We start from the raw sequence: 14,170 nt of genomic DNA, 5'->3' as shown, positions 1-14,170 counted from the left end.
TAACATGATGCACATGATGTACACTTAAGAATATTTTTTGCGCTTTGTTTTTTGCCTTCAGCTCTGCTCCTTGTTGATGTTTTTGCTGCTATAGCTGAATAGGGAGTGTTTGGCCACTCACACATCTGTGCACACACGTACACACACTTGCATACACCCACCAACCCTCACACACACACACACATGTAAACACGCACAAACATACACTGTACTTTCACTCCTCTCAACAGCCCAGCCTACCATATTGCTGACTTTTCACTTCTCCCAAATTCAGCTCGGCAACAGCTTTGCTCTTTGCCTGTTTCCATTCCTTCCTTTTGTTCCCCCCCCACCATTTTTGAGAAAATGCCTGTCTTTGCTGATAATAGTGGTGGGTGTTAAATTATTGAAGGCAGTCAAAGCTGTGTGAAGACCCCAAGAGCTCTTACTATATGTTTGTACTGCTGTAGTAGCAAGGCCTGCTCTGACAAACTGGGAGAGAGGGAGAGAGAGAGAGATGGGGAATAGAGAGAAGGAGTAGAAGAGAGAGAGATGGGGAATAGAGAGAAGGAGTAGGTGAGAGAGAGATGGGGAATAGAGAGAAGGAGTAGGTGAGAGGGAGATGGGGAATAGAGAGAAGGAGTAGGTGAGAGAGATGGGGGGATAGAGAGGAGTAGGTGAGAGAGAGATGGGGAATAGAGAGAAGGAGTAGGTGAGAGAGATGGGGAATAGAGAGAAGGAGTAGAAGAGAGAGAGATGGGGAATAGAGAGAAGGAGTAGGTGAGAGAGATGGGGAATAGAGAGAAGGAGTAGAAGAGAGAGAGATGGGGAATAGAGAGAAGGAGTAGGTGAGAGAGAGATGGGGGATAGAGAGAAGGAGTAGGTGAAAGTGATGGGGAATAGAGAGAAGGAGTAGAAGAGAGAGATATGGGGAATAGAGAGAAGGAGTAGGTGAGAGAGAGATGGGGGATAGAGAGAAGGAGTAGGTGAGAGTGATGGGGAATAGAGAGAAGGAGTAGAAGAGAGAGAGATGGGGGATATAGAGAAGGAGTAGGTGAGAGAGATGGGGGGGATAGAGAGGAGTAGGTGAGAGAGAGATGGGGAATAGAGAGAAGGAGTAGGTGAGAGAGATGGGGGATAGAGAGGAGTAGGTGAGAGTGATGGGGAATAGAGAGAAGGAGTAGAAGAGAGAGAGATGGGGAATAGAGAGAAGGAGTAGGTGAGAGAGATGGGGGGGATAGAGAGGAGTAGGTGAGAGAGAGATGGGGGATAGAGAGGAGGAGTAGGTGAGAGAGATGGGGGATAGAGAGGAGTAGGTGAGAGTGATGGGGGATATAGAGAAGGAGTAGGTGAGAGAGATGGGGGATAGAGAGGAGGAGTAGGTGAGAGAGATGGGGGATAGAGAGGAGGAGTAGGTGAGAGAGATGGGGGATAGAGAGGAGGAGTAGGTGAGAGAGATGGGGAATAGAGAGGAGGAGTAGGTGAGAGAGATGGGGGATGGAGAGGAGGAGTAGGTGAGAGAGATGGGGGATATAGAAAGGCAGAGAGAGAGCACTGAAAGGTTCTGCTGACATGCAATCTGTCACTGAAACGCTCTAACACAAACCTATACACCGAGCTGGAACACTTGTTCCCTGCATTCTGAACAGTCAGGACTCTTTCTCTTGTGATGTCTTTCTTTCTCTTTCTCTCTATCTCTTTCTCCTTTTGTCTTTCCTTCTCTCTCTGTCTTTTCTCTCTTTCTCCTTAGGTCTTTCCTTCTCTCTCTCTGTCTTTTCTCTCTTTCTCCTTGTCTTTCCTTCTGTCTCTTCTGATATCTTTCCTTCACTCTCACTCTCTCTGTCCGGTTTGTTGAGTGTTTCTAAGGTGCACGGCTGTTCACAAGAGGTCTCACTTTATATTCACCCAGTCTGGTTTGGGATGAAAGTATGGAAATGGAGAGAACAGAAAGAACTGAAAGAACAGGGCAATAATGTGAAGCTGTCTATATCGCAGACATTGGTCACTGCTTTTTGTTTGCCTCTCTCTGTCTCGCTCTCTCTGCGTCTCTGTCTCGCTCTCTGTCTGTCTCTCTCTCACTGTCTCTCTCTCTCTGCCTCTGTCTGTCTCTCTCTGCCTCTCTGTCTTGCTCTCTGTCTGTCTCTGTCTCACTGACTCTCTCTCTCTGCCTCTGTGTCTGTCCCTCTCTGTGTTACAGGATGGGTACAGTGTATCCCAGCCCACCACCCCTGGTTCCATAGCGGTCCCCTCCCCACTATCCCCCAGCCCAGCCAGCCTCTCCTCCTACCATGACAGGGATGACAGTGACAGTATCAGCAGCCCCGTTTGGCCCAAGACTCCATCCAGCCCAGTTTGTGCCTCCTTACTTTTCAACCAGATCTACTTCATCATCGTGTTGACCTTTTTTCGTGATCACGCGTGCAGTTAGTGCTGTCGGTTTGCAAGGGCAGAGCTAATTCAATGTCCTGTCCATCTAACCCAACTCAGAAGCTGAACTCATCGACCGTGACTAACGAGCCAATCACAAGCCTGTATGACCTGGGCGGGGAACTGGAGAGACGTGTCTGGGTGGACAGGTACCTGTCCTTCATGGAGGAGAGGGCTACCCCGGTTCCCCAACTTCCCGCCGTGGGCAAGAAGCCATTGGACCTCTTCAGACTTTACCTGGCTGTAAGGGAGATAGGGGGGTTGGCAATGGTGAGAAAATTGATATTGTGTTTTTCTCAAGTAAACCAGGAACTGATGTACTATACTACTAACAGCGGTCAATTAGTCCCATCGAGATACCTCCATAGCTTTGAAGTGGGGCGGAGCAACTGTCTAGCGGTTTAAACCTCTGACATACAGCCACCAACATGCCGCTCTGCTCAATGTGTCTTCATCCCCTGATCCCATCGTCCTCTGTCCCCTGCAGGTGAACAAGAACAAGAAGTGGCGTGAGCTGTCCACCAGTCTGAGTGTTGGCACCTCCAGCAACTCTGCCAGTTCTCTGAAGAAGCAGTACATCCACTACCTGTTCGCCTACGAGTGTAAGATGGAGCGAGGAGAGGACCAGCCATCGGACAGCAACGGTGGTGGGGACGGCAGGAAGCAGGCCAAGGTGCAGCCACCCTCTCCTGGTGAGGACCGGTACTGCTGGGGGTGAAGATGAGGAGGATGATGATGTGGTGTAGACCGAAATGTTGGAATGTCTTTGGAAGACTGAGGTTTTTGGGATCAGAGTAAACTGTACTGAGCTGTCTCCAAAGCAGCAGGACAGTTTATCTAGAGGGGAGAATGTGTTTCTTTTTTGTGGACTGGTTCTGTGTCTTGGAACAGCCGCTTGAACAACGTGAAAAACATACAATTACTCAGCTTCTCTTGATATTATCACCACAGAAATGTCTTGATATGGATCGATATGATTACAGTGTTAGGAAGGTTATGGAAGGTAATCTTTGATTATACCTCTATGCCAGAACAACAACACCTCACCTGTCTGAATCACAGCAGATTGCTTCTTTTAGGGTGTGGAGATGTGGATCTACCTTCAGATCGTACACGCACACACACACACATACATATAACCAACCTTCTGACAGGATGTATTTTCATTTTGAGCCAGATCAGTGCGTCTAGTCAATGGACATTTAAGTGGAAAATCTTGTGAAAAACAAAACGGAAATCAAACATATTCTGAAATGAAACATACTGAATGCTGAAATATAAATAAAATGAATGTAACATCTGAGGTCCTGAGCAGTTTCCATAACCTCCATCTAAATCTAACAAACCACCATCTACTTTTCTACCTCATCCACACTATCTAAATCTTCCTGTCCTCTGATACATTTATCTCCCAGGTGAATAACTGCCTGCTCCACTGACTTTCGCTATATATAGCTGACAGCCAGGCGATGATGTCACAGGATAGGGAGAACTGTTGAGCAGCCATGTGGGGGTGATGGGGGGGTGAGGGGGATTCCCCCTGAGAATGATTAATGAGGGTGGAGTCATGTATATAAACAACACTGACCTCCAGTCAACCTCTGTTCACACACTCTCTCACACACCAAGCCACACACACACACACACACACACACACACACACACACACACACCAGTGAGCCAGCGATTTGTTTCTTATGTCATCAACCTTTACACACATACCTCTGTCCCTCTCCTTCCTTGTCAATTCTCTCTCTCTTTCTATATGTAGAGGGCCCTAGAGGTCAAACTGTGTAAATGACCCCTCCCTCTTTTCTGTCTCTGTGCCTGTGTTGTCTGTCCTTCTGCCTGTCTGCTCCTTGACTGCGCTGTCTGTCTGCCTTCCTCCATGCATGTCCCTTTGTTGTTCTTCCTGGCTGTTTGCCCGTCCGCCTGCAGCATCTGATCATGGGAGATATGATGCTGTTAATGTCCAGTTACCCTGGAATGTATTGTTTATGTTTCTGAATGAGTCCATGTTGTGTCCGGCCCCTGGCTAAAGAGCAGACCCCTTCGTCTCCCTTTACGCTGCCCCACAGCCCTCCACTCCCGTGTCCTCTACTAGTCCCACTGCAAAGCACAGACCTTAGTTCAGCCTCCCTTTCTTTCCCCCTTACCGCCCTCCTCTCGCTCTGAATTGATGTGGAGGCAGGGGGTATTTTGAATAATTCAGAATTAGTATGAATTTTTAAAGCCATTCTTTATTCCTGTTGGAGGCGTGCAGGGCAGAGAAAGGCCATGAAGGCTGTTTCAGAGGAGCTGCTACCCTAAACGCTCATTAGGATTCACAGATGTACCCTCTCTTTCTGCTACAACTAGCTGTTTTCCTTCATTCCTACTTCATACATGCCAATTCCAGCTTTTGCTTGGTGGGGTTTTTCCTGGGTTACCCGGTGTGGTGTTACGTAGCGTTTTAACAGACCTGCTGTCATAGGCACTGAAATATTCATAGTCACGGCATCATATGATTTATGTGTCATAAATATGGTATGAAACTAGCTTCATCTCTTGTTGTCAACTTAACCTGTGTTGCAGGTGAAGTGAGGTCAGTTTATCGGTACGGCAGGCTGCTTTCTCTCCGGACCTGTGACGAGGGCCCATTACAGTACACTAAACAACATAAATGAATAGTCCAGGCCTTTATTTGCGATCACTGAACAACAACCAGTGCTTATCGGCTTCTATTTGAGACAGGCGTCCATTTTCAAAAATGTTTTTTTTTAAAGGGTTTATTGTGATAATCATGACCACACCTAACATTATGTTAACACATTCAACACAGGTGTTTCCTGTTTTACAATGAAACGAACAATCGGATGTTGTTAGCCACTGTGGCTGACAGTAGTTATGCATTAGTTTTCCTAAAGCCCTCGGTGGGAACAGAACCCACTACCCTGGCATTGCAAGCGCTTTAGTGAGTTACACAAGTACAGATCATACACACTTGATATTGCGCTTCAGCGCCATTCGACAATACTTTGCCGCTTCTATCTTGCACAGTTGCTGCGGCATCACACCAGATAGAATCCGCTTCCCATCCTGGGAAAGAAGATCTAGGGAGATGTCATGAATGCTTAACTGTCAACTTTTATGTTGATGTGTCAAGTTTTTTTCCTTCTGGTTTTGCATGTTGTAGTAGGGCTGTCCCCTTCGGCCCACCTCCAAATGAACCCCTCACCGAGTTGCCTAAAATGGAAAACTATTTTCAAAAAGCTGCAAAAAAAAAGCTCTCCAAAGCGACTTTCAGCAAGTTCCACACTGTTCTCTCCAATGAGCTATTCCCATAGAGGCCTTTTTTCCCTGTTTCCCTCTCTCTTCCTCCTCATCTTCCTCCTCCTCATCCTCCCTGGCCCCTCTGTAGCAGTCCCTGTGTTCCCTCTGTACTGTCAGCAGGCACTGGGCTCATGTTATGGATGAAACACTGCAAACAGGAGCAGGAATTTGTATCCACGTTTTGGTCATTTAACAGACCTGCTTTTAAGGGACTTATAGGTCTAATTAGGGTTGAGATCCTTTCTCAAGGTCACACATGCCTTGCGGTTAGAGGATCTGACCGGTAACTGAAAGGTTTCTGCGTCAAAGCCACATGCCGACAAGGTAAAAGGTCTGTCCTTCAGTCCCTGACCAAGGCATTTAACCTCAATTACTCGCCAAGTCGTTACTGTGCGTGAAAATGAGTTCTCAGTCAATTAAAATAGGCAGCTTAGGCATTTGTATGCTTTATTTGAGTGTGGAATATAGAAGAGAGTGATTTTGCTGAATGGGCTGAGTGGGCTGGATTGAAACCCATGCTACAGCAGTACATGAGATCCGGAGGCAAGGGATTAGAAAGCGGGACCACCCTGGGCTACAGTAAATTAGGTTTAAAGCTAGATGGCTTAGGCTGGCAGTGTGAAAGTGTTCCTTAATACTGTTTTTAATGCACTCCACGGGACATTCCTTATTCATTTATGGCCAACTGTTTGTTTCCCTCCCGCTAACAGCTAACTCAGGGTCCCTGCAGGGCCCCCAGACCCCCCAGTCGTCAGGCAGCAGCTCTGCGGCAGAGCTGTCAGGTGACCTGAAGCCACCGACCCCGGCCACCCCACCCCAGGGACAGGTGCCGCCCATCCCAGCCGGCAGGTACAAACCATAACTGTTTCCTGCTCGCGTGCCCGTGCGTGTGTGTACCCCTTTATATGGTCAGTTAACCCCCGACCCCCCCCCCCCCTCCCCCCAACCCTACCCTCCCCTGTCTCTAGGAACAATATGGTGAGTGTTCAGGACCCGTTCTCGGATGTGAACGACCCCGCCTTCCAGAAGCGGAACTCCCTTCCCCCGGGGGGCCCTGGGGGGGCGTACCAGCAGGGGGTCCACATGCCCCCTGACATGATGATGAGGATGCAGTATGAAAAGGACCCCTTCGCTGGCATGAGGAAGGGTGAGCAGACCTTGGACCCTGGCACAGGTTCCACCTTAAAGTACGCAGCAACAAGAGGAGGAGTTTCACCCGCAAGGCGCTGGCAGAGTGTTGTCTCCCGCTGCTTCCTCTGAAGATAGCCACACCCGCCTGAAGAGGCCCTTGTTTTTTAGTAAATATTCGAGTGATGTTTTACAGCCTGCATGGGTCTCCAGCAGTGCGATCCATTGGCACTTTTTCCTGTGGTTGTCGTTGAGTGCTTATTGTGGTTGGGCGCCCGTCTGAAGCGCATGACCATGCCTGACAGGCTGACTTTACAAAGCGGGTCAGATGCCTGTGTTTTACCGTAACACCGAGGCTGTTTGTCACAGAATCTTTTATTTTTTAGACTCTCAGATGTCAATGAAGTCCCAGTGTAAACTTTCTCCGTCTTTTCTACAGTTTTTTTTTTTGCCTTTACGCTGTTTAGTTGTTTCGGCTCTGAGAGTATAGGATGCTATGGTGTTTAGAATGGCTCCTGAGTGAATAAAACCATTAGCTTGGCTAGCAGCACACTGCAGGGTCTGCAGGAGTTAAAAGATTATTAGTGAGAGACTCTCGCCACCTAGTGGATGAAGCTGTGAAACTACACATCTAGCATACATTGCTAATGTTTTCTGGCCTCTCTCCACAGTAGCAGGAGGGGAGCCCTACATGCCAGGCCAGATGCCCAGCGGCGGTATCCAGGAGGTGTTTGGCCGGCCTCCATCCGGCATGGGCATGGGACAGCGCTCCCAGTACCCATACGGATCGGGCTACGACAGGAGGTGAGCAGAGGCTCCGAACTGCTCAGGCATTGTTTCGGAAACCAATTTAGGGTTTAGGCTTCTGTGAAAACTGTGTGTGTGTGTGTGTGTTTCAGACCGGACCATGTGATGGGGATGGAGGGGAACATGGGCCCCCCTGGGAGCCAGAGCAACATGGGCCCTTCCAACAGCGAGGGCAGCATATACTCTCCCAACAGATACCCCTCCCAGCAGAGGTGAGGAGCACCGGGCGCTCCTTGGCGTCCAGAAACGTCCCTCTTCTTTTTATTTTTTTTACCTATCACATATTGACTGACCTGTGTTACTTCCCTTTCCCATTCTTAGACACGAGGGCTACGGGCAGTACCATGGCATGGCGTATGGCGTGTACCCACATCAACAGGTGAGAGACACAGACACGCTCCTCCGAGGACGCTCCTCATGACGCCTCAGTACTGTCGGTTGGGTTTTCACAGTCTTCCATCTCGGGTTGTTCGCAGGGCTACAAGCGACCCATGGAGGGGATGTACGGGCCACCCAGCAAGAGGCTCGACGGAGACATGTACGGAATGCAGTACGGCGGCCAGCAGCCCGACATGTACAACCAGTACAGCGCCGGTTACGCCGGGCCGGAGAGGAGGCCCATGCAGAGCCAGTTTCCCTACCCATCGCCGTACAGCCGGGAGCGCATGCAGGCGTCGGGCCAGGGTCAGCATCCCATGGGCCCCCAGATGATGAGTGGGGCACCACCCCCCAATAACGGGGTGGAAGGACCCCCGGGGAACAACATGTGGCCATCCAGGACAGACATGGGTTACCAGTACTCTAACAGACAAGGGGCGCCGTCCCAGGGACTGCCGTACGGTCCTACGGGCCGAGGGGACGATACGGAGGGCCGACCCATCCAGGACGGTCAGTGGCTGGGCCACGCAGGTCATCGCCAGTCGTCCTATATGTCAGGTGGTATGACGCCCATGTCTTCCCGCCAGCCCACTTCGGCCTACCAGACCTCCACTTCCATGGCCAACCACCTGCCCAGAGCCCCCAGCCCGGGCTCCTTCCAGCGCTCCATGGAGGCACGCATGTCCCCCAGCAAAGCTGCCTTTATGGGCTCCATGAAGATGCCGGGCAAACCGGGTATGCCCATGCCAGGCCAGGGTGGGCACCCAGGCCAGGTACCGCCGAACTTGCGGAGAGATCTCAACTACCCTCTTGGATCTGTGGAGGCCACCATGCCAATTCTCAGGTCCCGTCGCAAAATGACCTCAAAGGACACTGGTAAGTCTCCAGTCCTTTTAATTTCTTGTAAACTAGGCCCTGTGATTATGTCTTGATATCTGTGAGAGGTATTACAACCCTCTCTCCTCAAACCTCTGTGTTCTCCACAGGAACTCCCGAGGCATGGCGTGTGATGATGTCTCTGAAGTCAGGTCTTTTGGGTGAGAGTACGTGGGCTCTGGACACCATCAATATTCTGCTGTATGATGACAGCACTGTGGCCTCTTTTAGCCTGGCACAGGTAACCACACACACTACTCTTCTGTTGTCAGGACTCAGTGTTGTCAATCTGAAATGATTAAATGAAGTCATTCTTAGTAGTTCTCCACCCAAACACAAACCCACGCCTCTATTTGAATACACTCTGCATCTAAATTCCTGGTATTTTTTTAAACACTTCCAAAAAAGAGCATTATCATAAATGTTATTTCAACCTTACTGTGGAAATATATTTCTTTAAACATAGTACATTTTGTGCTGGGAAAGAGATGCTAAAGCCCTTCAAAACAGAAGATGGTATGACGACTCTTGTTTTCTGTCTCCAGTTGCCAGGCTTCCTAGAGCTGATAGTGGAGTACTTCAGACACTGTGTGATGGAGATCTTCGGCATCCTTGAGGAATATGAAATAGGCTCCATCGGTCAGAAGACACTCCTTGGGCCTGCAGTCAGTGACCAAAACGAAGAGCTGACCTCTGACACCGATATGGACTGTGACATCAGCCAACCGGATCCTGAGCAGGTGCCAGAGCTGGAGAAGGAGATCGAGAAGCGGGAGGAGAAACCTGTTGACATCACAGAGGAAATGGAAGCCGTCAGCATAGCATCACCCACTTGTGCAGTGGAATCAGCCCCTGAGGGAACAAAGGAGCAGTCTGAAGCCGAGGTGAAGGTAAAGAAAGACGAGGCAGAGGAAGAAGAGGTGGGAGGGAAAGAAAAAGAGGAAGGAGAGAGTGAAAAGACAACAGAGAGTAAAAACCCCGCTGAAAGGAAGGAAGACTCTCCAGATCTGTCTCATTCAGAGCCAAGGCCACAACAAGCCAGCAAGTATGACAAGTTTCCCATTAAGATCCTGCACAAAGAGGACCTGATTGAGGACAAGACAGAGCATCTGGGTCATGTGACAGAGTTCACCAGTGGACTGCTCCACTGGCAGGCAGGTGGGGGGGATTCCACTGCCCACATCCAGACCCATTTTGAGCGCAGGGGAGAGCATCCTGACGGGACTGGGGGAGAGGAAGAGGCGTGTGCCAGTTTGAATAACGAGAGTGAGTCACAGACCCAGAAGGAGGAAGAGGCAACAGGGAAAGCTATAACCGCCACTATAGATGATATACTGTGTGCCCGCCTCGGGGTTCTTTCAGAGGGCTACCCCACGCACTCCGCCCCTACATACCCCTTCAGGCTGCACCAGGGTGGAGGCCACACGCACATTACCCTGCTGGAGGACGAGCCTCGCTGTCTGGATGAGTCTCCTCTCTCCACTGCCTCTCCCTGGCAGGACTCCCTAGCCAAACGCTGCCTCTGTGTTTCCAACATCATCCGCAGCCTCTCCTTCATCCCTGGGAACGACCTAGACATGTCCCGTCACCCAGGCCTGGTGCTGATCCTGGGCAGATTGTTGCTGCTCCACCACCAGCACCCAGAGAGGAAGCGGACGTCCCCCAGCTACCAGAGGGAGGAGGAGCCGGGCCTGGCCTGCAGTAAAGACCAGTGGTGGTGGGACTGTCTTGCCACACTCAGGGAGAACACCTTGGTCACTCTGGCTAACATCTCTGGCCAGCTGGACCTGTCCCTCTACCCTGAGACCATCTGCCTGCCGGTCCTGGATGGGCTGCTCCACTGGATGGTGTGTCCCTCTGCTGAGGCCCAGGACCCATTTCCCTCGGCGCCGCCCCACTGCCCCCTCACCCCGCAGAGGCTGGTGCTGGAGTGCCTGTGCAAGCTGAGCATCCAGGACAACAACGTGGACCTGCTGCTGGCCACGCCGCCATTCAGCCGCCAGGAGAAGCTCTACGCCACCCTGGTGCGCTACGTCGGCCAGCGGAAGAACCAGGTGTACCGCGAGATGGCCGTGGCCACCCTGTCCAACCTGGCGCAGGGGGACTCCACGACGGCGCGCGCCATCGCCGTACAGAAGAGCAGCGTGGGTAACCTCATGGGCTTCCTGGAGGATGGGCTGAGCATGGCCCAGTACCAGCAGAACCCCCACAGCCTGATGCACATGGCCCACCACCCACGCATGGAGCCCCCCAGCGTTAGCATGATGTGTCGGGCTGCCAAGGCTCTGTTGGCCATGGCCAAGGTGGAGGAGAACAGGCCAGAGTTTGTCCTGTACGAGGGCCGCCTCCTGGACATCTCCATCTCCTCTGCGCTTAACCCGGGGGTGGCCAGCATCGTGTGTGACATACTCTTTCAGTTTGTTAAGAAATTATGACAGGACGATGGGTGGACCTGAGCCAAAACATAAACAGAGTGATGAGGTGAAAATGTTATTCTGTGGTTTTATATTTTTATTTAAAGGAAACTGAAGATTTTTTTTAATTTATATATGAATATATAAATGTCGGTGTATATATGTATGTTTGTGTGTGTGTATGTATGTATATATATATATCTCCTCTTCCCCCATTGACACTTTGGTTTTGGGATTTGAAAGATGATTTTAATACAAATATTGAATACATACTGTTGTTTTTAAATATATATTGTTTAGAGACATTTGGTTTTCCTTTGTTTTTTTTTGTTTACCCAAAATTGGTGCCAGATTTTTGAGAGGATTCTTTCATTTTATTTTTCTCTTTTAAAATGTTTCGGAATTTTATAAATATTCATATCTGTATTTACAGTGTGTTTTGTTTTGTTTATGAAGATCAGATTTATTTAAATTGTGAGAAATATTGTAGATAAAACTTAACTTGCCACACTTTCAGAAAAAGAGAACACTGACTTTACACAAAATGTTAATGTTTTGCTGGAGAAATTGTGCAATAGGCCTAGTGCAAGTTGTCTGTTGAGACAAAAAATGATTTTTTTTTTAACACTTGCAATATGTGATTTTGACCATGAGTAGGCAGTGTTGCATAAGCCAATCAGAAAAATGAGAAAAGGATGGTCCTGAATCAACAGTGTCAAATGTTTGCTTTATTGTTGTCAATCATTTCTACTACAGCCACAAGTCAACTTTCAAGAAAGAACAGTATCTTAAGCACTTGTATTATGTTTGTTTGGTTTCCTTTCTATCCCAAGTTGGCGCTATGTATATAGACTGTTGTACATTGGACGCACCTTCACTTGTTTGGTTGATTCTTCACATTCACTATCAAAAATGCTGTTACGACAAAGGGAGTTTTCCGAATATTACAACAACTACTTTTATTATTGGTATGATTTGTTACTGTTATTATACATCTTTTGTTATTGGGGTCGCATATTTGAACTTGGAGGTACATGTATGTATAAAGGTATTGTCCGCATTGTACTATAGATTCAAGCTGATCAAAACAATCATTGGTGATCAACTGTGGACATGCCAGAGTCAGGGATAACTAGCTGAGGTTACAGAAGACTTGTGAACATACTTTGTTTCTTTTATGTCCTCCATTCTTGTAAATGAGCATATTTTTAAGACAAGAAAATGTAGTTCAAAAATAAAACTAAGAAAAGAACCCACTAAACATACAAGCTCTGACAACTTATTGTAAATGTTGTCTTTTTTCTTTTGACTCGAATACTATCTTGGGCTCGATATACATCTTTATACTCTATGTTCCAACTGTCAGTAATAAAATGTTCATTGACTATTGTTAGCACCAAGGTTGCATTGTGTTCAGAAATCTTACAAAACCTTGTTTCTAAATTAAAAAAACACACGCACACAAAGAAATATATACGATCACTGCTGTTTTCTTAATCCTACTTGTAAAGCGACCCTGCAAACTGACAGATGTTCATGTTTATATGTGTTGATTAGCATGTAACATTTTAAAGACAATACAATTGTTGAACTAATGTACAATTTACACAATTCCAGTGCATTCTCTAGACATTGAGTTTTCTCTTATTTTTCATAATTTCTATATACAATTTCATTGGGGAGCCATCATGCCTGCCGAAGAATAAAAATGATTGCCCCACAATGCAGAAAAACATTGTTCAAACTGTCTTGAAATATTGCTCTGGGGACAGCATACAAGCAAATACACAAATGCCATCTCAAGGCATAGCCAGTCTTGGGAGCATATTTGTTTGATAACAGAAGTTCCAACTAATTGGAAAGGTTAGACAGGAAGTTAGGTTTCAGGGAGTCCCAGCTAAATTAAGTATAGAAAAGTCAGTGATGTGTGCTAAAATTTGCACCAGGAATTAATCGTAAAATAGTGAATTATATAGACTTATAGAGTTTTCAGTATAAACGCTGAGGCATGCATACTAAATTGGATTCAATTGTTTTTTTCCTAATCAATCTCCAAACAATATCCCATAATGACAAATTAAAAACAGATTTTAGCAATTTTATTTAAAAATATATATCACATTGACATACATTTTCACACTATTTGCTATGACAACAAATTTGCGCATCCTGTTTCCATTGATAATCCTTGAGGTGTTTGTACAACCTGTTTGAGTAAATTCACCTGAGTTGACGTGATTTGGAAAGGCACACACCTGTCTATATACTGTGAAACACGGTGGCGGCAGCATAATGTTTTTTATTGGCAGGGTTTGGGAGACTGGTCAGGATTGATGGAAAGATGAACAGAGAAAAGTAAAGACAGATCCTAGTTGAAAACCTCCAGAGTGATCATGACCTCAGACTGGGGCAACAACCTCAAGAACACAGCCCAGACAACACAGGAATGTCTTGGGGACAAGTCTGTGAACGGCCCAGCCAGAGCCCGGACTTGAACCCAATTGAACACCTCTAGAAATGGTTGTGCAGCAATGTTCCCCATCCAACGCCACAGAGCTTGAGAAAATCTGCAGAAAATAATGAGAGAAACTCCAAAAATGAGCCCAGCTTTTAGCGTCATACCTATGACACAAGGCAATGATCTCTGCCAAAGATACTTCACCTGAGTTAGTCGCACGTACTGAGTGAGTAATATATTATTAATATATATATTTAAATGTGAAATTACTTTTTTTTTCAATAGATTTGCTAGAAAACGAGAGAGGAGTCTGAATACTTTCCAAATGCACTTTATATACCACATCACCATCATGTAGCAGGGACTCAAAAGTGGCTTGCACAATTTCCTT

The 14,170-nt window shown here is 47.6% G+C and overlaps 1 protein-coding gene across 3 annotated transcripts in view; it reads left to right on the top strand.

Moving 5' to 3' along the window:
• LOC105015777 (AT-rich interactive domain-containing protein 1B) overlaps positions 1–11,695 on the top strand; it is a 173,113-nt gene extending 161,418 nt beyond the window's left edge. For all 3 annotated transcript variants that reach the window (XM_010879178.4, XM_020054096.3, XM_010879177.4), the window contains 11 exons: positions 2,177–2,329; positions 2,467–2,676; positions 2,894–3,098; positions 6,429–6,567; positions 6,687–6,865; positions 7,518–7,650; positions 7,746–7,865; positions 7,975–8,032; positions 8,130–8,907; positions 9,018–9,148; positions 9,453–11,695. In XM_010879178.4, coding sequence (XP_010877480.3) covers positions 2,177–2,329; positions 2,467–2,676; positions 2,894–3,098; positions 6,429–6,567; positions 6,687–6,865; positions 7,518–7,650; positions 7,746–7,865; positions 7,975–8,032; positions 8,130–8,907; positions 9,018–9,148; positions 9,453–11,342 — 3,996 coding nt within the window. In that variant the 3' untranslated portion in view covers positions 11,343–11,695. The remainder of the gene's footprint in view (positions 1–2,176; positions 2,330–2,466; positions 2,677–2,893; positions 3,099–6,428; positions 6,568–6,686; positions 6,866–7,517; positions 7,651–7,745; positions 7,866–7,974; positions 8,033–8,129; positions 8,908–9,017; positions 9,149–9,452) is intronic.
• The last annotated feature ends 2,475 nt before the right edge of the window (positions 11,696–14,170 follow it).

Source organism: Esox lucius, chromosome 15 (genome assembly GCF_011004845.1).
Source record: "Esox lucius isolate fEsoLuc1 chromosome 15, fEsoLuc1.pri, whole genome shotgun sequence".
Taxonomy (NCBI): domain Eukaryota; kingdom Metazoa; phylum Chordata; class Actinopteri; order Esociformes; family Esocidae; genus Esox; species Esox lucius.
The sequence above is the reverse complement of the archived record's forward strand: the minus strand, read 5'-3'. Positions and strand labels throughout refer to the sequence as shown.